We start from the raw sequence: 23,122 nt of genomic DNA, 5'->3' as shown, positions 1-23,122 counted from the left end.
AACTATCTCCATGAATAGGCAAAGTTCCCCCTCAGGAACAGCCAACAGGTCATCCATAACAGTCTCTGTCGACGACCCTGTCATCATGACTGACTTTCTCGTGCCAAAACTATTCATGTCTTCTGCACTCTCTCCCTCCCCCTCGCCATTCCTGGTGCAAACACAGAATGATATGTTTAGCAAAAGGCTTCCTGGATGCAAATAGAGAAGGTCAGGCTAAGACAGCTTGCCCTGCTTGTGCCCTTATAACTCAGTCCTCCTCATTGCTGACTAGCAGCAAGTATGATCACAGGCAAAGTCCTGAAAATGCACAGACATGATAGGAATATTCATCCAAAACACTTGAAAGAAAGTAAACTCTGTGTGACATGCACTTGTTTTTCAAAAAGACAAACATTTTGTTGTGACATTACTCTGTCATTATACTGTATAATATTTATTGGACTTCCTGTATGAGTTATGACAACATGAAATATTGAGAAGCCTGTATGTGACATAGGTGTTTGCACTTATTATTAGGCAGATCAGATGGAAGATGTCTGAAGCAATGCTGGGAATTAAATAATATGCCAAGAGTAAAAAGAGATGTTGTCATGCCCTAACAAGCACAATATGACGGTGAGAAAGACGTAAGTCAAGCATAGTCTGTACAAGCACATGAGAAACCCTGTGGATGTGCCATGGGTGTGTCCAGCCTTTTAGTAAACCCAGTTTCCAAGCAAATCCATGTTTTTTGCAACCGATATTCCTTAAGGAGGGACTATTGAGACGAGCAAAAGAGCGGAGCACGTTTAATAGAGCTCAACTACAGTGTATCATACTGATACAAAAAAGAGACACAAAACAAGTGGCAAATGATGTAAAATATGTACATTTATACACATGCGCAGGATATATGATTGTAAATGATAAGTGGGTGCAGTGAATGCTGGAAGGAAACAACTAGGAGTCACATTAAACTGTAAACACCTTACACAATTATTGCAATTGTTACTCTTATTCAATTGCAGGGATTTTGTGTGAAATGTATATGTATATGCATGTATATGCAAAACTATTGAGCTTAGACGTTGCATCTGTGTGGCTGGATAGGGCATAGTCTGCTTCTTTATCGTGTCTGTGTAGCCCTGACCATACATTCATTGTCCTCATTCAGACAGGTACTCCACCGTGCTCGTAAAAGTGAATACATTTTCAGCAGAAGAAAGTTTTTTGTTGAGCTTCCCCTTTGCTCTATATCCATGCAGACTCCTTTAAAATATGCTTTCAGCTGTTGTAAGTTTCAAGGAATGGTCTTGCAGGCATTACATATTATTTGGGTCTTGTCCAATACTGAATGAAATACAGGATGCAGTATTACAATAAAACAATGGCTACCACTGCACAGTATCAGTAAAAATTTAGAAAATAAAACAAACTGGATTAAGAGTCCACCATCCCTATTATTATACTTACATTTCAAATCACAAACTATCCATTTCAAAGAGGGGGAAAAAAAATATATCAAGGTTTCAAAAATATACAGAAGATCGAAGCTATCTGAACAAGGGGCCAAATTTTTTCAAAACGCTTTTGGTAACTTTGCAGGTTATACGTACACTAATGTGCAATTCGGCAAGCAAGCACACAAACAGGATGCACAATAAACAGTCCAGTCAAGAACCTACAGACTTTTTTCAAATGTCCAAAACTGTCCATTTCTTTCATGGTTTGAGGTGGAATAAGGATGAACAATCTTGTTTTATTTTTGCATAGTTTTTTTTTTTTTTTTGCACATAGAGCTGAAACGCATAGCCCCAAAATAAAAATAAAAGCAAAACCCATTCAGTTCAACCATTTAAGAGCTTTTTTTTAATATATCAGTACCTCATTCCCTCCGTCAAATCTTTCCACCTATATACAGTTGCTAGCTACAGTATACACACCTTGTTTAACTGCACAGTATGTTCAGCTGTGCAAGCAAGTCTGTGCTGTACCTGTGAAGTCATTACATTCTAATCCCTGCAAAGGTACACAGGCATTAGAGCATATCAAAGCTGCTGTTTTCGGCCGGGCAACTGGGACTGAGCCATCAGTCTATCGTGCAATCTCTAATCCCTAAAATTAAACTATTTGAATTTTTTTTAAAGGAGCAGAATTCTTCTGCCTGGCTGGCGAATAGTGCAGTGCTGTGATTAGATTTGTAGCTTAGAGGATATGTGAAAAACAGCAGTATAAAAGGAAGACAGCTGTTGTGTTTAACATGTTTGTGAGTGTTTACATTTTTAAATGCTCTTAAGAATGATGCAGTCCCATTTTCAATTGCAAAGGGTGTGTTTGTATGAACGAAGCCGTGGAGCTCCTGTAAACACGCATGTCTAGCCCCAAACAGTGCATAGAAACGGTACATTTATTCTTTGTAGATGAGCATGCATGCAGTCAGCTTGTGCAAACACCCATATTGATGATGCTGCTGGACAAAGGTTCCTACAACAGCCCATCCATCTACCAGCTCCTACAGCTCTGTCCACACTGTCCAGCTTTTCTTTTCGGTTTCTTTCCTTTATTACCATCCATCGACCTAGGCTGAGGACAGGAGGAAGGAATATATTTGTCATATATTTATGAGTGTCTGTGTGCATGTAGGTTCCAAAATGGACAGGGATGATGGCTGATTCACAGACAGTACTGTCATCAGAACAGCATCCGCTGCAAACAAAGTCCAGCAAAAAGCAATGCAAGGCTCCAAGGTTGAGCCTGGCTGGCTGATGGCAAGCCCCCTATCACCTGCACCGAGGGGGGAACAGGGGGACTTTCTGGTAGGCTGTCACTTGACTTCCGTTCAGTGGGGACATCTTGAGGTGCTGGGAGAGACAAAAACAGAAATCAAAAGAAAGAAACAGACAGAGGTAAAAAAAAAAAAAAGTGAAGCTTTCCACTGTAATCATAGCAATCTGTTTTCATTCATTTCAAGTCGTTTGGGCTCTTGAAAATGATATATCAGAAGCTCATCATCATCCAATGACCATTGAAATCCCTTGAATCCGAGTTTTCAAAAACGATCAAACATAAAATGATACATGATATGCCGGCTCTCAGTAAAGTTAACTCAAATATGGATCAGTATGAGCACAGCTGTAGCAGTTTGAGTTTAAAGCACTCGTGATTTACATTCAAGTGTGCTTTAAAAATGTTCACAAATACACTCATAGAACCACTGTATTACTCTTCAGCTGCCGTAACACCTTACCTTCATATATTCACACACATCAAGCCAGTGCCATTGTGCACAGTTTTTCTGCCCGCTGGGGACAGCCATCTTTAATTCCATACACTCATCATGAGAAAGGATTGCTTGACCCTTGCTTCTATGTATATTATCAACTCTCCTAAACATCCTCATGCATCGATGATGTCACTTTGCTACCGTCTTTGTTCCTCTTTCAATCTGGATGATGACAGTGTAAATACATTCCTTCTGCTCATTGCCCAGCCTTCTTTCTATTCCTCTGCATGAATCCCATCTTGACCCAACCCAGTACAGTTAAGTACATCAGTGTATAAGAGGCAGTAAAAAACCCTCAGCACAGCAGGATCTCACACACCCTCAGATACAAGCTTAATTCCAGTTAACCTGCAAGTCTGAGACATTACAAGTTTCTATCGAGGAGCTGAAACGAGGGGCCCCTGCAAAACTTGACTAAGTGTCTAAAGAGGGACAGATAAGTATCACATGGGAGACAAGAAGACATATTTATAGGAAATAGAACAAGATTGAAAACGATGGAGTGTGTATTGTGATAGGGGGAATGTCAGTGAGAGGGAGCACCAACAGTGCCAATCCCCAGTATCATTCTTTTTTTTTTTTCTTTAAACTGTCACAACCTCAAAAGGAGGCCAATTTTGCAATGATTCCCATTATTGTGTATACAAACTGATCTGTCTAGAGTTCAGGTGTCTCATTGCGTAAAGTTACAACAATCTTTTTGTAATGACATCTTGATCAGATAATCCAAAGATTTATTGCACCCCACAGAAGAAACAAATATCTCACTAAATGACTTCTTCCCTGATATTTAATAGCAAAATGTATTGCTTTTCTGTTTTGCTTTTGCTTTAGTAGGTCTGAGAAGAAATGTCAGCCCATCCCTAACCGTCCTCTTGGGTTTTGGAGCATGCATGAGTGAATAGGGCTCGGCAGGGCTCTGAAGAGTGAAGTGTTTCTTGTGCCAATGGTTTTTGTTGTTCTAGTAGACAATAGACAAAGACATCATTTATACCAAATCAGATTGCTGTTATTGTTTCAATGGAAATGGGCTCGTTGGGGAGTTGTCAGAACACACCATTTGAATGGGCCAAGTCAACACTAATGCTGCTGTGCTGCAGTCTAACCAACTGGCTAATTAATGGAGCAGGTCCTTGCCAGAACAACCAATTACGACAGACAACAATAATGCCAGCAACATAAAATGTCCTTTTTAATCCAAGGTAGGTTTTCAGTTATACACAATGTTGCTAATGACGAAAATTGGATCCAATAAAAATTACACAGTGTCGGTAAGCATTCCATCAATCATATGGTATATTCTAATTAAAGTAGCATGGATGCATTTTGAGAAAATAAGATTGATAATAGGGCCCATTTGTTTATCCAGATCTGTGAATGTTCCATTATTCTTCATAAGTTGCATTCAGTAATAAGCATTTTCAGATGTCTGAAACATTTGTTATTAGAATGGTACATTTTAACAAAGAGATCAAAGATCTGAAGTCCCCAACGCAGATGAATCTTCTTACAAAAGGTACAGAAATAAGTGGAAAGAACTTTTACTCTATGAAAAACTTTAAAAATGACTTAAAATCTTTAAAAAGAATTTTTTTTTTGAGTTTCTGGGAAATTCAGGGAGGGAGTGTCTGATTGCTTCATGCAGTGATTAACTAAGCTTTGTGCAGTGTAATTCAATGCTGTTATTTACTGGACAAATTCATCTTTTTAAATTCTAAGTTTGAAATGGCTGCGATAGCTTCTGTGAAGAGGCTCAAGGGGTCCACATATCTGTCTTCAGTTGTTATATGCGAGTTTCTTTATTGTCTTTGGCTTTGACTACAGCAAGCAAAAAAGCAGCTTGATCAGACTGAAATTGGGTAAGTGACGTGTCCATTGCACAATTTCTATACCCACCAAAACCCAGACAGCTCTGAACAGACATCTCTGAACAGACAGCTCTATACAATTCAAAATTCATCTGGCAGCCTCTGTCATCAGTGCCTTGGCTCACGCTGCCTGTATGTGTTTCATAAGTGGATGACTGTTTAAAATTTGATCATGAGCCAATCCCTTCATTCTAGTACAGGTTAATCGTAGTTTTGTCTGTTCAAAGAAAGATGCTCCAGAACTGCTCTTGTTTTATGGGAAGTTCTATGGGAAAAAAAAAATCTATTTTGGCCTGTCTTTTCTTGAGGAATGTGAATTATTTACATCTTGTGCTATACCTTCTGCATTTGCTGTCATAAGGCCTTCTTTTTATATTAAAGTTGCTGGAGTGGTCTTTACTCGGCTAAATGTCCTTAAGGTTTTTTATCTTTATCACAGGTAGGTCACTCAAAACTGAATTATTATATTGCAGGGCTCACCAAAGTGTTCTATCTTCTATTTTTTATTATTATTTTTTGGGGGGCTTTTTTATGCCTTTATTGATAGTTAGAGAGACACAGCAAACAGAGGGCAGAGATAGGGGGATTGACATGCAGTAATGGCTGTCCGATGCAAGACTCGAACCGGGGCCGACTGCAGCAATGACTATAGCCTCTGTATGTAGGGGGCCTGCACAACCACTGATTTTGCCACTCGTAACGTTCCTGTTACCTCTCTATTGTTTTTTCTGCACTGTGGTAAGCCTCCACGACCCCTTTTATTAAAAGACTCTGCACTTTAAACATCCTTCTCATTATTTAACTATCTATCCATTTTCTATACTTGCCTCAGGGTCGCGGGGGGCTGGAGCCCAGCCATCCCAGCTGTCACCAGGTGAGATCGTTACAGGGACATATAGAGACCATGCTCACTCTCAATTTAGGGACACCAATTAACCTAACATGCATGTCTTTGGGTGGTGGGGGAAGCCGGAGTACCTGGAGAGAACCCATGCATACACAACGAGAACACGCCAACTCCACACAGAAAGGCCAGGGATCAAACCAGGAACCCTCTTGCTGTGAGACAACAGTGCGAACCACTACAGCACCGTGCAGCCCTATGTAACTATGATGGAAATAACAACCATAGTAACTTAAATAGTGACAGTGTCTCAAGTGTCCCTTGCTTACATCTATGTTTTCTCATGCTATATAGTATTAGTTTTCAGCCTTGTCCCTTGTGTACAAAGATTGCTTTGGATTATTTGACTATTTATTTTATTAGTCCAATTCTGTTACCGACCTGTTCCTAATCAACTGAATCGGTTGATAGATTATTTACACATCTTCATATTCTGTTGTTGCAACTGTGCCAAATATTTTAAAACATACTAAGATATCAAATTTTATCTTTGAAAATTAATAAAATATCTCAGTTTAAACAATTGACTCCACTGTTTTCAAGAATAGCTATATAGGGTTATGATGATTTACAATATCCCTTGTTTTTTTCACATTTTAGACAATGTCCATACTCTTTTGGAAAAGGGGTTGTAAAAAATAAAACAGAATTGTCACCTAGTTATAGTTGAGAGTGTAGAAACTTAAGAAAAAGCTGGACTGAAGCAATTTAAAGAAATCCAGGACAGGTGGATAATGGAATGTGATTTTGCTGTCATAATGAGACAATGTTAGCAGATATAAGCCATGCTTCATGGACTGGTTCATGTGTAAATCCCCTAAATATGGTGCGGTGAAAGAAGGAAAATTAAAGCAAGATAGAAAAGCGGAGGGTGGGAGAGAGTGAGGAATGACATAGACGGTTAGAAGAAGAAAACAGTTGGGAAGAAGTATGAGGAAGACGAAAATCTTTGGTCACTCATATCGAGACAGATTGAATTAATCACTTCAAGCGACTTCAAGGCTATGCTGTGGCACTTTGACATACTTCTCCCATGGCAACAACAGTCAATGACATTTGTTTTCCACCACTAAAAGACAAATGTGATTTGATTTGTAAAAGATTTACAACAGGAAACAAAGAATGACAGGGAAAAATAAAAACAGAAGCTCAGAGCTTATTTTTTGGGAAGTGTGAGATCATGTGTGCAAGTGTGTTTGGGATATAGACTAGTATAAAGAACGGATTGTGCAAGCTTTAATTTGTCATCAAAACTCACCGTAAACTGGGTCACTAAGAAAATGAAAAAGTCCATCATGTGACTTTGTACATCTGACTCTGATATATACTCGCATAGTTTCAGAACCTTGTTGACCTCTGTGTTGGCTAAGCGTGTGAGAACTGGTTCACAATGTCCTTGCCACTAATGCCTCTCCAGATGGGTAGCTTGTATGTGTGGAGAAACCTCAGTTTCCCACCAGCCAAAGAGGAACAACAGCTGCTTCTAAACAGTCTAGCCACAACACTGAATAAGAAGTGGACTGTAGGTTCTGGCCAAGAGGCAAGAGGAATTAAAAAGAAGGGACTGAGGGAAAGAGAAATAAGGTTTGAGGGTGAGCGAGAGGAATAACAAATGTATTAGCATTATTTCTCTGGAAAAAATTTGGGGGACAAAAAAATTGCATGATTGCTCTCTGGACAATGAGATCAAATTTGTACTACTATTCTTTTTTGTTTGTTTGTTTTCTATGAAAGCTGCCACACAGATTAAACCCAACTCTCTTTCTTCTGTCCTTCTGAGCATCAGAGGTCACAGTACTCACACAGAGGGCACCCATCACAGAGGGATGCACAAACTAATACTCATCCATCCATACAGAGGGGTGAAAATTATGATGCTGAAAAGCCCTGATCATGTACTGTACAGTATATTTTCTTACTTGTATATGCGTGTTGCGCATGCTTGCACAAGAGTCCGAGCCGAGCCTTAGCAGCAGAACTGTAATCTACTGAAAAAATGTGCTGTATGCTCGGGCTTTGAAAGGTGTCACACTTCTTGACATCAAGTTGACAAAACACAGATTTGTAGCCATTACAAATACTGCGATGTGATCAACTAATTTGGTTGCGCTCGTTCTTCCTCATGTCACTGAATTAAAATTGTCCCTGAATTTAATCTCAATCCATTCCCCGATGAATCTGGGGTTATACAGTTTCCCCTAAACTTACACAGAAGTTGCATGAGAATATATGCAACTTTGACATGTTTATTATGAGTTTTAGTGCCTGTGTTAGTTTTCACTTCTCTGCCGGTAAAAGGAAAGGAAAAGGATAGTTGAAATGTGATGTAAATCACATTGAGTGAGTGCTGTGGATGCGACTTGGGGGTCACTATCTTGTTGTTCCTTCTTTCCTCTCTCTCTAAGATCACAACGCTGTCTTGACCTTGAAGCTTCTCTCCTTGCTGAGCAGTTGATGGGAGGCGGATGCAGGAGGTGGTGGCTGTAAAGCAGCTCAGGAGTCTGGCTTTTTACAAGGCCACTGGCTCTGCCTTATGTTGATCTTTCAATAACATAGGTGACCTCTGAATCAGTTATTACAAAACCCAGTATTCACAAGTATACACGCAAAGATTTATGCAGCTCATGGTGAATGGAAATATGCAGGCACACAAACATGCTGCCTGAATTAGAGACGATAATGTTATTAGCTAACCACTGAGCATACTGTTTTCTTCATTCAACACTTCAGTGCATATTAAACAGTTTGTCTTCCTCTTCTAACAGAGCTGCAAAGCACCTTAATTATTACACTGAGGATTTTCCAGATCAATCTTTATTAGCTGTAAAATCAGATGTTTAAGCAATAGCCATTATCTATACTTACCTAAATCTGTGGATTTGGGTAAGTGAAATATATTTGCAACATTGGTTTCAGTCTTTAACAAAGATTTCTCAATGTGTAACCTTTGCCAGTTTCCTGCCATCTCTCCTTTTGAGAACAAAAGGGCTCTCCATTTCCCAGGTGAAAAGGGAGAAGAGACACAGATGTAGTACAATGTTTCACTTGTCTCGTCTTGCATGTACTCATTCAAACTGGTTTGAAGTTTCATAGTTGAGAATTATACCCAACTAAATCTGAACACTTGCAAAATACTGAAAACTATATACAAAACCCTATATACATTAGTTGTAAGGAAAAAAGTAAGTACATGGCTGTATTTATTAAATGATAAAAAAGCTGAATCAAGGCTCCAGTTTAGATTCAAATGACTGAAATCAACATAGAAAGTGACATTAAAACTGACATCTAGAGTCGGTTGTTCATTTTGCCTTTGTCATTTTTCTAGAATCTTTAGAGTGCTCTGCATTAGTATTAATATGCATTGGGTGTGACCAAATCACATGTGTACAGCTCTAAGAATACATGTTTACACCTGGTGTTCAAATGTATTTCCACATGCATCCTGAGGGATGTCTTGTAATTGGATCTCAGTTACCAGTTCAATATGCAAATAAACATGTAGGCTATGTTACAGTCAGCTGTCAGCTGAGCAACAGACAGGACATCAGCATGTCTACTGATGTTTCTGTACGATCACCATTACATTCAGTGACTTGAACTATACCATCTTTCAGAAACCCAACGCATCTATTTTTTGATTAAAAACAGAACTGCCAAGCACCTTAATAATGACACTATACCACATTCAGAGGTATCCTGGATACTTATATCCACATCCATGTACCTGTGCCTACATTCATTTACATTTGCCTATATGCTGCGTATCTGCAGCATTTTCATTTTTTAATATATATATATATATCTCATTCCCATCAGACCTATGCACACAGATAAAAGATTGATGCCCCTTTCTGTGGCAATGGATTGTGGGTATCCTGACACTGCTTGCTTGAGGACAGCAAAAGAATGAAAGAATACTGTGGGTCACTGTGTTTTGTAAGACCTCGCTCACTGTCTCACATGGACATTTGCCTTTCCAGTCACACAATGTTTTCTTATTAGTGTTTTATGAAAAAGAGGAAAGGTTTACAGATGAGGGAGGGATGAATTCATAGATCATTACTGTCCATCTCGGTCTGTGCTGTGGTCCGTGATTCATTCTTTATGTCAAAATGATCTTGTTTTCTGATACAGCGGTGCACTGTTTTTGTGTGTTAACAATCACACAAAACAAAATCTCTGAGAACTGTCCCTTTGGCATTGTGAAATAAGGACTGACATATGGTCCCTGGACACTCAAGGGCCAAAATACTGGGGCACCGGTGGGGTACACATATTAGCCTATAGCTAACCTAGCAACCGACATTACAGCATGGCAACTCCTGAGCACATATCAGTGTAATGGCTGCAATCCAGACAAGCTCTTTGAACAGATTCAAATTTACACCCTTTAAACACACAAAAACACATATGCGCAGAAACAAATTGGCAAATGGGGCCCTGGGAGGACAGTGACCTCCACCAGTTAAAGCGACAAATTTTCAAGATGAAGAGTGTAAACTTGAGAAGAAAACAGTGTCTATCTGCTAGTAAAAAGCACTGGAAAACTTCTGTGTCTCACATGCAGCTACCGACACACACACACCACTATCCAACATATACTCAGAGCACATCCTACACCTGTGTCCACTCAAACATTAGATGCCTCATTGCACTAGCAGGTGTCAGGTTGTCCTTGTAGACAGACAAGTGTGAAGGATGCAGAAACAAAGACACATTTATATTCTCCTGCTCTCTCTTTCACTTTTCTCTCTCACACACATGCATGCACACAGTTCATCTCTATCCAAGACAATTAAGAGGAAGTGTACATCAGGCACCACTCAAGAGATACTGAATTTTTATTATTATTATTAAGAATGCTCTCTTTTGTTCCTCCATCTGTGGTCTAACTTTTACACATGGCACAGATCTTGACTTGTTTTAGCACAACAAAGAAGTTGCTTGACATCAGCAAATGCTCCACTTAGGTATACCACTGAGCTTTGCCACAAAGCCAGATTGCATAGTCTCTTTCATACAGTATAGAGAGTCCAATTTCGCTTTACACATTTACAATTTCATACAATCAAAACCTCTGAGCTGGCTGTCAAAGTTTGCTTCAAGTCAAAGTCTGTCAGGGTAGAAATGGGGGAAAAAAAAGTCATTATTGTGCTCAGTGGCAGTAAGTGGCAACATTTGTGCACACACACTCAAATGCAAAGTGCAGAAAACAGAATGCAGCCTTGTGTTGCTCCACGTGACCAGCTTGCTCTGAATAAAACTGACTTCAGTGATACTTGCCTTTTCAACTTCAAAGTGTTTTCAGATATGCGTTGGAAAAGAAAAAAAAAAAGAAAAACAACATTGTGCTGTGATGTTATAAATGTTTTATTTTGTGGGGGTGAGTTTGACACTTTGAAGTAAACTCTTGGTGTATTACTGGCTTCAGTTTTAGGTTTAATATTCCTTAGAAATAGTATCTAAGCTGTAATTAGCTGAGTCAGCGAGAGTTCAGCCCCCCCCTGCCAGTCCTCAGGCCTGACAGTCCTTTCCAGATTCAGCTCTAATTGCCACATTAGTTATGGATAGGGGAGAAGGGCTTTGTCACTCTCAACACTGGTCAATGGGATTGGCCTTTAATGAAGTGCCTTGTCTTGCATGTGAGTATCCTTGATGCATAAAGCCTACAAAGACTCACCCTGCAGGTAGTCGATATAAAATGTGCTGATTGCAACAAGACTTCTGACCACCCATTCAGTAATGCACCTCTTCCATCTAAAACTGATACTGGTGATTTTGTTAACTATAAAAGTTTACTTTTTTTTATTTTATTTTTTTAGTTTAAGCTAGAATTACATTCCTATCTGATCAGAGGGAAAATCCAAACCTAACTCTCTCCAAGCTTTCATTTCTTCTTTCCTCACCTAGTTTGTATTTCCTCTTGCATAGCAGCTCGAGATGAGACAAAGGGGATCATACTCATCCCTGCTTATCCTTCTGCAGTACTTTTCAATATCACTGGAATGTCTGCCTTTATTTGCCTAGTACTGTGTTACAGAAGGAATGCCAGTTTCTCTGTTAGTAGTTGGAGTTGAGCTCTAGGCGAGGCAAATTAGTCAAGAAAGTTATTCATGCCACACACAAACACATGCACACCCTCCAATCAAATCCACATCGCAACCCCAAGCATAGACGTCTGGGTATGGACTTCGATAAAGTAGATTAAATAAACCAGGTCTATCATAATGTTGTCTCAACTAATTATCTAACTGTAAGTTTGTGTAGCCAGAAGCAAAATATTTCCTTATATTCACTAAGCACGGATTTAATCTAGTCTTAATGACAAGCTTTAAGGGGAAATTTTTGCCAGACTCAGGGTCAGTGGGAACGGGTGGTGTACCAGGGCGTTATGCACGTATAAACCTCAAGTGATATCCATTGAATTTGCAGCTTTCAATAAAGAACACTTTATGAGTCTGGACGCCATTTTAACATCTTTAAAATCCCATTTACTGTTTGGGAACCTGCACACACTGTAAAGACTTCTCGTTTTATTAGTGAATGAGAGTTCCATCTCTGGTTCTGTAGTTAAGGGTGTAATGCAGCTACGGTATCAGAGCAGTGACTCGTTGGACATTCTGTGCTCCTCTTCTGGTTAACATCAGAGCAGCCACATAAAATGTTGAAAGTAACATTATAACATTTTTCACTTATTTCCAAGGATAGTCACTCCCACTACTTCCTTTGGTTTAATAAACTGTTGTCACACCAGAGATTCTTGGCGTTTTCCTTCTAGGCTCCCAGAGATGTACTGGAGAAGCTCAGTCATAAAGGGCTTACAGATGCTTCGTAGGAAATGATGATGCAGGCTAATGAGAACCATTCTCTTCTGATGACCATTTGCCTAGGGACCATTGCAAGCTAATATGCTCTAAAAAAAAAAAAATAAAAGTAAAAAAATGCTACAAAAACCACAGGGTAGAATATGCCAGTCTAGAGAGAAAAATGAGCCAGATGAAACACAAGATGCAAGAAAGCATAAAAAGGATGGATGAAGACAATAAATAGAAGGCATTTTATCACCAAAATGAAAATATGTTGCAGTGATTTGGTAATTATAACAGGTCAGTTAAATATATACTCATTTTGTTCCATTTATATTTCTCAAAATAATTAATAGTTTATCTAAAAGAAAAATACAATGCCTTCTTTTTTTTAAGTGTTTGATACAGCAAAAATATTACTCTGCATATGTGAACAAAAATGTGACTCACTCCCTCCACATCTATCAAACCAGACCAATCATCCTGCCTGGCCAAAGCCACCCCTGATCCTCTTGTTCCTTCTTCTACAACCCTGCTTTGCCCAGGGGAACTCTCTCTCAGCCCCTTGAGCCCCAGATGAAAAGTTAAGGGAAATGGCAGTCATACTGGTAATATCCGCACCCGGGACTCGGCCATTACATCTGCTGGCCAGCCAGCTTCTCTGAACGCCAGTCTTAAGGGGCCTCATTCAGTCCAGAACCTTGCATGTGAAGAGCTGAGGTTGGATAGGTTCTATCCAGCCTGCCAGGGCGTACAAGTACCAAATCCTTCATGCACTCTCTTAACCCTCCTCTCTCACGGTAGACTGAAACAGTTTGTTTGTTACATTTATTGTCTCTGAACCTCAGCCTTTTTATTCTCCTTTAGCTGTATTTTCATGCTGCTTAATAGTATCATCCCTTCACTATTTTCACTGTCTCAGACTCCTTTCTCTCTACTTCATCTTTAGCTGCAACCTTGAGTCTTCCAGCTGCTGGGCACCTAACTCTATATCCCCAGAATGTTCTTCCTCTTCCATTTTCTAATAAGAAAGGCAGGTGTGTACTGAGTCTAGGACAACAGCAGGATTTACTGAGTTTGGGCCATTCATGTCAGGAATGCGGTTTCCTTAGTATGGTGAACAGCTGTCTCACACCTTTAAGGTTTTATGGACTTTGAAAACAAGTTCTCTATGTGCTGATGACATCCATATAAAAACACACCAACAAATAACCTAACTAAGCTGATATGTCTGAGTTGAACCACCATATCAAGTTCAGATTCAAAGATGCAGACAGGCACATTACCTATTTACAATAAGTCTGCATGTACATATGCATGAATGAGAGTGTGAAACACTGTGTATTGATGGATAGGGAGCACATATTTTTCCCTATTGCCCTCCAGACTTTCTGCCTGTCATGAATGTGCATGTGTTTCTCTCAGAAAAAAATAGCAGCTGTAGATTTGACACTACTCTTTGGGTCAGGTTTACACGTATGGACACAAATCCACACGCATGTGCACACACACACACACACACACACTACAACTGTTATCTCTTGTATGAAAATACAGAAGGTGAAGCAAAATATAAAGTAGTGCAGCCTTAAATTGTTCCATGTTGTCATTTTTACAAGATCATCATCTTTTGGCAGGATGGCAAAGCAATGCAACCGTTGCTAAAAAACTTTCTGAGACAGGTTTAACAACTTCTCTGTAGTGTGTGAAAAACTGGAGAGTCTGGGGACGGGGGGGAGGGTTTCACTTTCTTGATGAGCACATCAGTGATCCTACCAGATGGTGTTTGTTATCAAAATAAGAATTGTACTTTCATGGTTGTACCATTTACACTTTTGCGCTGCACATCCTACCAGTTCAGTCCCAGGATATGTTTAACGATGCATTAAGTTTCTTCCTCTGAGATGGATATGCTTCTTCACCCAGCTTTTGTTTTTATGACTTTCCACACCATTATCTAGTAGGTAATCAGTCTACAGAATCTATTAAAAACAAAATGTGTGCCAGTTGCAGCAGAATATATATATTTTTTGCTATATAAGAAAAAGCAAATGTACAAATCAGTCAGACAGGAACTTGTACAGATATCACTGTCTGAATAATATCCATATGAGCCCACAGGTCAACAGATGAGGCTATCATCTAGAGAATCCACTGAGTGCAGATGACATTTACTGCTTCATACGCTTCTGCTGGTGTGTATAATCTTCCCCACTCTTTTATTGATGTTGCAATATCCTCTTGTCTAACTCAAGTATGAGCAACTAACAATACAATAATAGATAAAAGTCAACACAACAATAATTTCCGTGTCTATTTCTTCGAATATTGTTTGGAGTTCACATGTGAAAACAGCTCCTTATTTGCTTGCCGGTCTCAGCCTGATCTGCACTGACAGAAAAGAGAGGAAAAAGACTAGCCTTTTCCACCAGAGATTCCTGCAACACTGTTGGACTCATGGAAGCAGACAGACAAGTAAAGTACTGTTTTACCTTTTTGATGTGCAGACATTTGAAGTCTTCTTTTTCCTAATGGAGAGATAGTGGTCTAATGTGCTACTGAGAGTGTGTTAGAGATGAATGTGTTAATGAGCTGTCTACAAATGAATAGCTTCTTTGGAATAAGCACAGTAAGTGTTCCCAGGCTAATACAGTTAATAAGCACTGGTCACGCCACAGAATGGACCAGAGAAGAGGCTCTTGTAGCCCCGGGGGAGAAGGATAAAATGGTTCATTAAAGATTTGCTGATTTCTTCTCCTGTTCATGGTTTTAGAAATGGCAGTTAATACATGACCAGGCCTTGTTCAGCTGGCACACAAATGCACTCCCATATCTTCAGGCAAGATTACCAAGATCTTGGTGCAATTTGAACCAAGATCAAACAGGAATCACATCATACGATCAGACTGCAGTTTCTTTGAATAGTTGAGAGAACAGTGAAGTATGTTAAAGGAGTGTGACTTTCCCAAATATTTGCCTGCAGTTTTTCCTCATTTTAAAGTTTTAATTCAGTTACACAGCCTTTGATGGAAATTCATTAAAATTTTCTTATTGCTTTCCAGGGAAATCAACAGCTTCACATTCATAGAATTTAATTATGACTTTGGAAGTGTCTTCATTCTTGAACTTATTGTCAGAATGCAGGGAGCTGTACACGTGAATCCAATCTACTCAGCAGCATCAAATCTGAATGATGAAATAGACAGTGAGCCTGTTTTCTTCAGATTAACAATGTACATTAGCTTGGTAATGAAGTCTCCCTTGGCAAAATGGTGTGGCCATGCCCCCCTTAAACATGCACCTTGGGATCTCTGCTACTGAACACAGAGGCAAACAAGTGCATAGGATGGGCGGTAAAATAAGCCTCCAGCCCCAGCAATGTGGGGCTGAAAACTAATTTCAAAAGGTGTCAAAAGAAAGGGGGAAGAGAGCATCTCTGAAGCCAGTTATAACTTTAAAATGCTGCATGTAAATCCTAAGGCACTGTAGCTTTGAGACGTCAATTTCAAAGATCATAGCAGTCATTAAGGCATATGCATATGAACCAAATGAACAAATAAAAACATCAAGAAGCTGACCGAGAAACACAAATATGATGGTTGGTTCCCTGTATTACTTAAAAGTCCTGCAAATTCCAGAAGTTAGAAGAAATTGTAGAAGTCCAAACTTGCTATTTTAAGAATGCTGAAAGGGAAGTGCACATGACAGCAAGGGACGGAAAATGTAAGTAAAGAATACCCGATACCACAGAGTAATCATTATCCACCTGAAACTGCCAAATCGTTGAGAGCATCCACAGTTCAGTTCAAAATCAGCCTTGGCTTGTGGAAATCAATAAATGCTGTACCAAAAAATAGCTGCCCAAGTGCTGGCAAACACGACTGCCTCCTCTTGCTGTTATTCTTCAGAGAACTAAAGAGATGTGTCATGTAGTCAGATAGAATTTTCTAGACAAATCTTTTTCGAAAGGCGATTTTTTTACTGGGTGATATTATTTGAATTTCTAGAATGTACTTTTTAAACCAAAACAGAATTCAAGAAGCAGCACAGCTTATCATGTTGTGAATTTAGACTTTAACTAATAAGCTTTGTTCCAAAAATCAGATTGGGGTTTTAGTTGATTATCTTCCAGCATTGCTATAAGAGCTCTGACAAAAGGCAAAAGCAGCAATAACCTCTCTAAACGGGCCATTGATCGATCTTAGCACATGATATTTTGATTATCAAATGAGCTGTTCATGTTCATGTTTGTGTCGTTGATGTCCACAGCATCTTGGGCAAACTTGGAAGTTAAGCATGTTTAGTTTGAATAGATGTCAAAAAGGGATATCAGTTTTGACCACATGGTGACAAAATATTTATCTTTTTAATAGAAACCTTTAGGATTGTGTAGACTATTTTTGATTACATAAAGTGGCAAGGGGGCATATATGAAACAGAGTAACAGAGTAAGAATTACAAGTAAAAGGTTGCTGTCCGGATTCAAAATAAGCTGAAATTACAGTGTCAGAATCATAAACCTCTCGATAGCTGCACATCACATCATTGTATTCAGCTGTATCTTCTTCATTAGGAACCTTTTAATGTATGCAACTGTAGAAAAAAATGTGCATGATTTGCCTTGTGCATTGGTGCAGGAGAGAGTAAACATGTTACATTTGAACAGAATGCTGAATCAGCAGCTGGCATTTCAGCAAACCTGCTCCTGGGAAAGCAAAATAACTCAGCTTACTCAGCTGGGATCCTACTACTGTGGCTGCATTGCCTGTCTGCGTGTCTTTAATGTCTCTGCATATAGAGTATCCAGATGCCCTATTTACAAGTACTATGAAAACATAAGCAAACAGAAATTCCGAAATAAACCACTTTATTTAATCTAGCACCAACTGATATTGTTTCCATGGTGGAGTGTTTTTTTTTTTTAAAGTCTACTCCTTCCATGTGGGGAATACAAATGCTTGCTTTACACATGCAATGAATGTGTTTTAGGTGAACTGATTGCAAGAGAACAGCTCCAAGCGCATCATTTTAGATAGCACTGAAATTGCCATGTGCGTCTTGAGTGTTGCACGTACTTTATTGGAAATAAACATAGGCAACGTAATGCCCAACCCTCTTACCTACAGCTGCTCTGTATCATACGCAGTCACGCTCTATTATATGTCTGCTGCAGTCACATCACTTGCCATATTTTCACAGACATAAAAGTGTAAAGTAAACCCAAACACAGTAAACTGATCCTCTTTAAGTAAAGCAGTTTTGCACAAAGTGCATCCATGGGTTGCATCTGCTTTGTAATGTGCAAAAACACAATTGCACCTCCCGTGGATGCTCCATTTTAAGTTCTACTATTTTCCATTGGCATACCAGTTGTGAGGACCAGAAATATTCGGCCTGGCTCATAGCCTATTAGTTCAGTGTTTGGTGTCACTACAGATAATCAACACAAACAGGATGCACTGGGTTTTCCCAGAATGATGTTTCCTGTATGTTTGAGCTTTTTTTTCTTAATCTTTTTTTTCTATGACACAAGAGCAGCAGTGGAAAAAAAAAAAAAAAGTCTCGGTCAGACGGTTTTTCGGACGGTATTTCTGATGAGGAGACAGTTGTTCAGTATGACCCAGGACATATTTGAGTATAGATTGCTAAAGGAATTATGCCAGACTCCTCCAATTATCAGTAATTGAATCTTAGTGCTTCCTATAAGTGTAAAAGTAACATCACTACAAACACTTGCAATCAAATGCTCAAAGGCACATAATGATGCTACATGCAAACAGTGCCAAAGCTTTAAACCCCTTTTTCTTCTTTTTTTTTTTCTTTTTTTTTTTAAATCTATGTAGGTGGAAAAAGCCAACATGGTAATTATGGATGATTTATGTAAAACCTGCAGCAGATCAAATGATTATCATCAAAGTCGACCCAAGTCCTGACACCTCTTCTCTTACTCTTCATTTGTGTGTGTGTGCTCATGGATGTAAACTAGATAGTTGTCGAAAGATATGAAGAGTCTCCCATACCGTCACCTTCGGTTGATTATCAGCATAATGTGGGCATGGGATTTAAAAAGTATCTACCCTGCCATGGAGGCGGTGAATCAAATAGTGACTTGTGTCAGATCTCAAATAACACTTTGAAGCTCAGTGAACTAGAAATGAAAATTAAAGTACACTGTCTTGTGAGAGGGGAAAAAAGAAACTGCTGTTGGTTTTACAGAACAAGGTCCAAACTCAGCAATTTGAAGGTAGAACACAAAAAAGAAGAAACAATAGTGTGAGCCATCAACCCAAGAAGATCCTGGACATAATGTGGCATGTTAACGATTGAAAAGGGGACAATTTAATGATATATGTGTTTTTATACACATGTATGTGTCACTTACATTTCTTTTCATGACCATCTCCTGAGCTTTGACAACCATCTTCATCATCACAGTCTGCGCTGCCATCCTCTTCCCCACTACCAAGTTCTTCCCAAGCGTCCATTTCGCTCAGCTGTGGGAACCTCTCCTGTGTCTCCTACATAAAGCAATGAACACAAGGTTGATTAAACTCGTGTCATGTACAGTGACATTCTTCAAACGTTTGGACACTCCTAATCATTTAAAACAAACTTATAGGTGTGACAGAAACTTTCACTTGCCATATATATATATATATGTATACACACAAACACGACGAATATTGAAAAATTAACAAATTAACAAGTAAAGAAAAAGAGAATTGATTACAAAACATTGGACAGTTAGGTGCAAAAAGGCTAAGATGGACCACAATATAAGACAGAGTCTTCAGGTGAATGGAAAAGGTTTGCCAATAAGAGGAATTGTGAAATCCCTCAAGATGGAACAGGGGATGAATAAAACACCAAGATTCAAAGATTGAAGTGATTGAAATGTGAAAAGGGGCACAGCAATAAAAAACACAGCACAGTAATCAACACCTTCCTTATTTATTTTTTTCATGTATTTCACAGAAAGCCAATAGAAAGCTGCCAAATCAAGGTTAATATGGGAGTGAAGGCTTTTTACCTGGTTATTAGCCTGGCAATTGCATTTTGAACCAGTGAATGTGTTTAATGTAGAATGTGAATTACTATAATCTAGCCCAGACAGAATTAAAATGTTAATTGAAATGCATTGAAGCTAGATCCATCTGAATTTGGCGATATTTACAAAAAACAAACATAAACACACAAAAGAGACCTCAACACTTTTAGTGACATGGTGGTCAAAAGTCAAACACCGTTTAGAGAAAATACCACTTTTTGACTGTGGAATTGTTATTTGTTTGTTTTATTAGGGTTTAAAGTTGCAAAAGCTCGTCTTTCAGCGAATAAAGATATTCAAATTACAATAGCCAATCAAATAAGTGGATTTTAAAAGGTAATGGTTGCAACATGGTTATTTGTATATCCCTTCTGGGGACACAGAACATTAACAACAGCCCTCGACAGTAGGGATATGTGGTACATGAAATCATAACCACATTTATTACCACAATTTATTAAAATAATTATATTAGAAAATAACAATAATAGAAAAAACATTCTAACTCAATTTTGGTTAAATAAACCCACAAATAGATTCTCTATATTGGAGTACTTAGAAACATTTGCCACTAAATAAATAACAATAATAATAATCATCAGCATAGTAATTTGCACTGTTCAAACATGGTGTAACAATTTATTAGGACAAGCTCTTTGTATTATAGGAATGCCAGTTTGCATGTCCTAACATCTGCAATGTCTATTGAAAGGTGCACCACGTAAATCAGTTAAAGTACTGTGAAAGATGCATTGTAGTGCATTTAAACATCTGTCAGATTCATATAGTGCAAAACACACATTGTTGCACACACATTCTAAAAAGATCAATGATCATTTGCAAGACATATCACCGATCTTTTTTTCTAATATGAAGCAAACTAACAGGCACTTCCCATTGGCCATCATTATCAAGGGGATCTGCATTACATTGCATCGTGTCTAACAAGAAGATCTCACAGTATGACGGTAAAAGAGTGTCGTGACTATTGAGAAGCACACAATATACTGATTGCTGCCACCCTCTAGGCTAAGTGCAAAACTACTGTTAAACATGCTTGAGAAAGCAGACAGGATAGATCCTACACAACTGACCTTCACACGGAGGGAACAACCAGTAAAGATGCTGTGAGAAAAATGGCAGGAATAGGTGTGGAGCTTTAGGTGTTGAGGGATGACAAATATCCTTGCCCTTGACAAGGCACCATTGACTCCCTCACATACCTGACAGCAAAAGTGACCTTCAGCTGGTTGTCTCCTAATCCTTGAATGCCTCCGAGGAAACATTTTGTGATTTATAGCAACTATGATGCAAAGCTAAACGGGAAGTAGAATCGTGAAGGGTCTGTGTGTATGGCAGCAGCTTTATGAGGCCAAACTCATTTTAGATAAGACCATCCTCACTTACGTTTGCATCAAAAGGTAGATGCAGAGATAGTCAAGAACTTACAATGAAAAAATTTAAAATGTGTCAAATAATAAGGAAGCCACATAAAGACTAGCAGGCACTGAAGTAAAAATGACTTTTAGAAGTAACCCTGCAGTAGTTCAGCTATAATCAGAATTATAAAAAAAAGAACAATTATGAACATATCGGTTCTTTGTGTGTTTCTTACCGCACTGCTGATTACAACCACCTGCAGATCGACGCAGGAGGAAACTTAAAATTGTCTTGACACAAGTGGGTGCTTTTGACATTGTAGCGTATTACATCCGTCATGTATCCCATTTATACTCAGTGTGAAAGCACATTACTCAGTGAGGACTGGATGGGTGTATCAAGTGCCATGGTGTTACAGTGAAATTGTATAACCATGGAATAAAGCCAGGCTTCATGAAATTTAAGTGCATCCAGATCACTTACACTCGGAGCAAAAAATCCACTCGTAGGTGAATAGCTCAATTTTCAGTTTTGTAACAGTAAGTTACAAGAGAAATGTCGGAAACCATAATTCTCCTTTTTGTACATTTTATTTTTTATAGGCTTCCAGGTTCTAATCTCGGCTGAGGCCTTTCTGTGTGGAGTTTGCATGTTCTCCCCTTGTATGCATGTGTTCTCCTCGGGTACTCTGCCCCCACCCCCCCACCATCCAAAAATATGCATGTTAGGTTAATTGGTGACTAAACTGTCCCTAGGAGTGAGTGTGAGAGTGCATGGTTGTAGGTCTCGTGTGTCTCTGTGTGGCATTGTACAGAGTATATACTGCCTCTCGCCCAATGATAGCTGGGATAGGCTCCAGCCTCCCCCCAGGACCCTAAACCGGATCAAGCAGGTACAGAAAATGGATGGATGGATTTTTGCCCTCAAGAGGTTGATTAGTAGTGACATAAGTTATATAGCAAGAGAGGAAAAGCATCTCTATTTCTACTGGAGACTGCAATAATGATATGCAAAGCAGCTATTCAGTGTATATTCCACGACTTAAGAAGCATGTGCTCTGTTAAACAGCAGAATGCTCTGTACCATTATCATCCAGATAACCAGTTGGGTATTAAGCTAATAACTATGTCTTGTGGGGGATGTTTAACACAACTCTGCTTGGCCCAGCTGTCTGTAAAGCATGTTAATTAGAGAAGGAATCAATTAAGTTGCTGTCGCTGTGGAAACCACAGCCACTATGTCTGTGGCCTGGCTGCTGTCCACTGCAATTTATGGGCTTCTTTGCAAAACTGACACTTTTTTACTTTATTGTGGTAATTTGAAGAGGAATACGAAGGGAGTGTAGGATGTTTTAAATTTGTCCTAAACTAGAGAAACAGGGATTATACAGTATTTCACCAAGTTCTTCAAGACTATGTAATGCATATTATAAAATGAATAGTCCTTCTCTACCTACCAGTCCTCCAGTAAAGAAAGACTGATCTAGGTTTTAATGAGCATCTTCAGCAGGTTACAAAATAGGCTTTATTTGTTCTTTTATCTTTTCACATCTGGTCTTAGAGTAGAAGCCATCATCACATCCAGGAAGAGTTCACACTCATTGCACACTAACCTTTGTAATTTCCCTTTCAAATGCAAATTAGAATTACCACCTCTTTGTTATTTGCAACATTAGAAGCCACTGCTTCTAATACAAATATTGCTACGAAGAAGAAACAAGATCTAAAGTATGGATCTATACAGAAATCCTTCATCAAGCAGCAAAAAAAAAATATATATATATTTACCACAGTTTCATGTAAAGCACACAGAATAGGTGTTACTAATTCAGTATCCGGCTAAATCTTA

At 38.9% G+C, this 23,122-nt stretch overlaps 1 protein-coding gene across 2 annotated transcripts in view; it reads right to left on the bottom strand.

Annotated features, from left to right (window-relative positions):
• Positions 1 to 768: 768 nt before the first annotated feature.
• Positions 769 to 23,122, bottom strand: part of LOC140269071 (glypican-5-like) — a 95,594-nt gene continuing 73,240 nt past the window's right edge. For both annotated transcript variants that reach the window (XM_072364094.1, XM_072364095.1), the window contains 2 exons: positions 19,229 to 19,364; positions 769 to 2,843 (listed from right to left, as the gene is read on the bottom strand). In XM_072364094.1, the coding sequence (XP_072220195.1) occupies positions 2,674 to 2,843; positions 19,229 to 19,364 (306 nt within the window). In that variant the 3' untranslated portion in view covers positions 769 to 2,673. The remainder of the gene's footprint in view (positions 2,844 to 19,228; positions 19,365 to 23,122) is intronic.

The sequence above is a fragment of the Leuresthes tenuis genome, unplaced genomic scaffold (genome assembly GCF_036924035.1).
Source record: "Leuresthes tenuis unplaced genomic scaffold, fLeuTen1.0.hap1 SCAF_14, whole genome shotgun sequence".
NCBI classification, from domain to species: Eukaryota; Metazoa; Chordata; class Actinopteri; order Atheriniformes; family Atherinopsidae; genus Leuresthes; species Leuresthes tenuis.
This window is presented reverse-complemented; position numbering and strand designations above follow the sequence as displayed.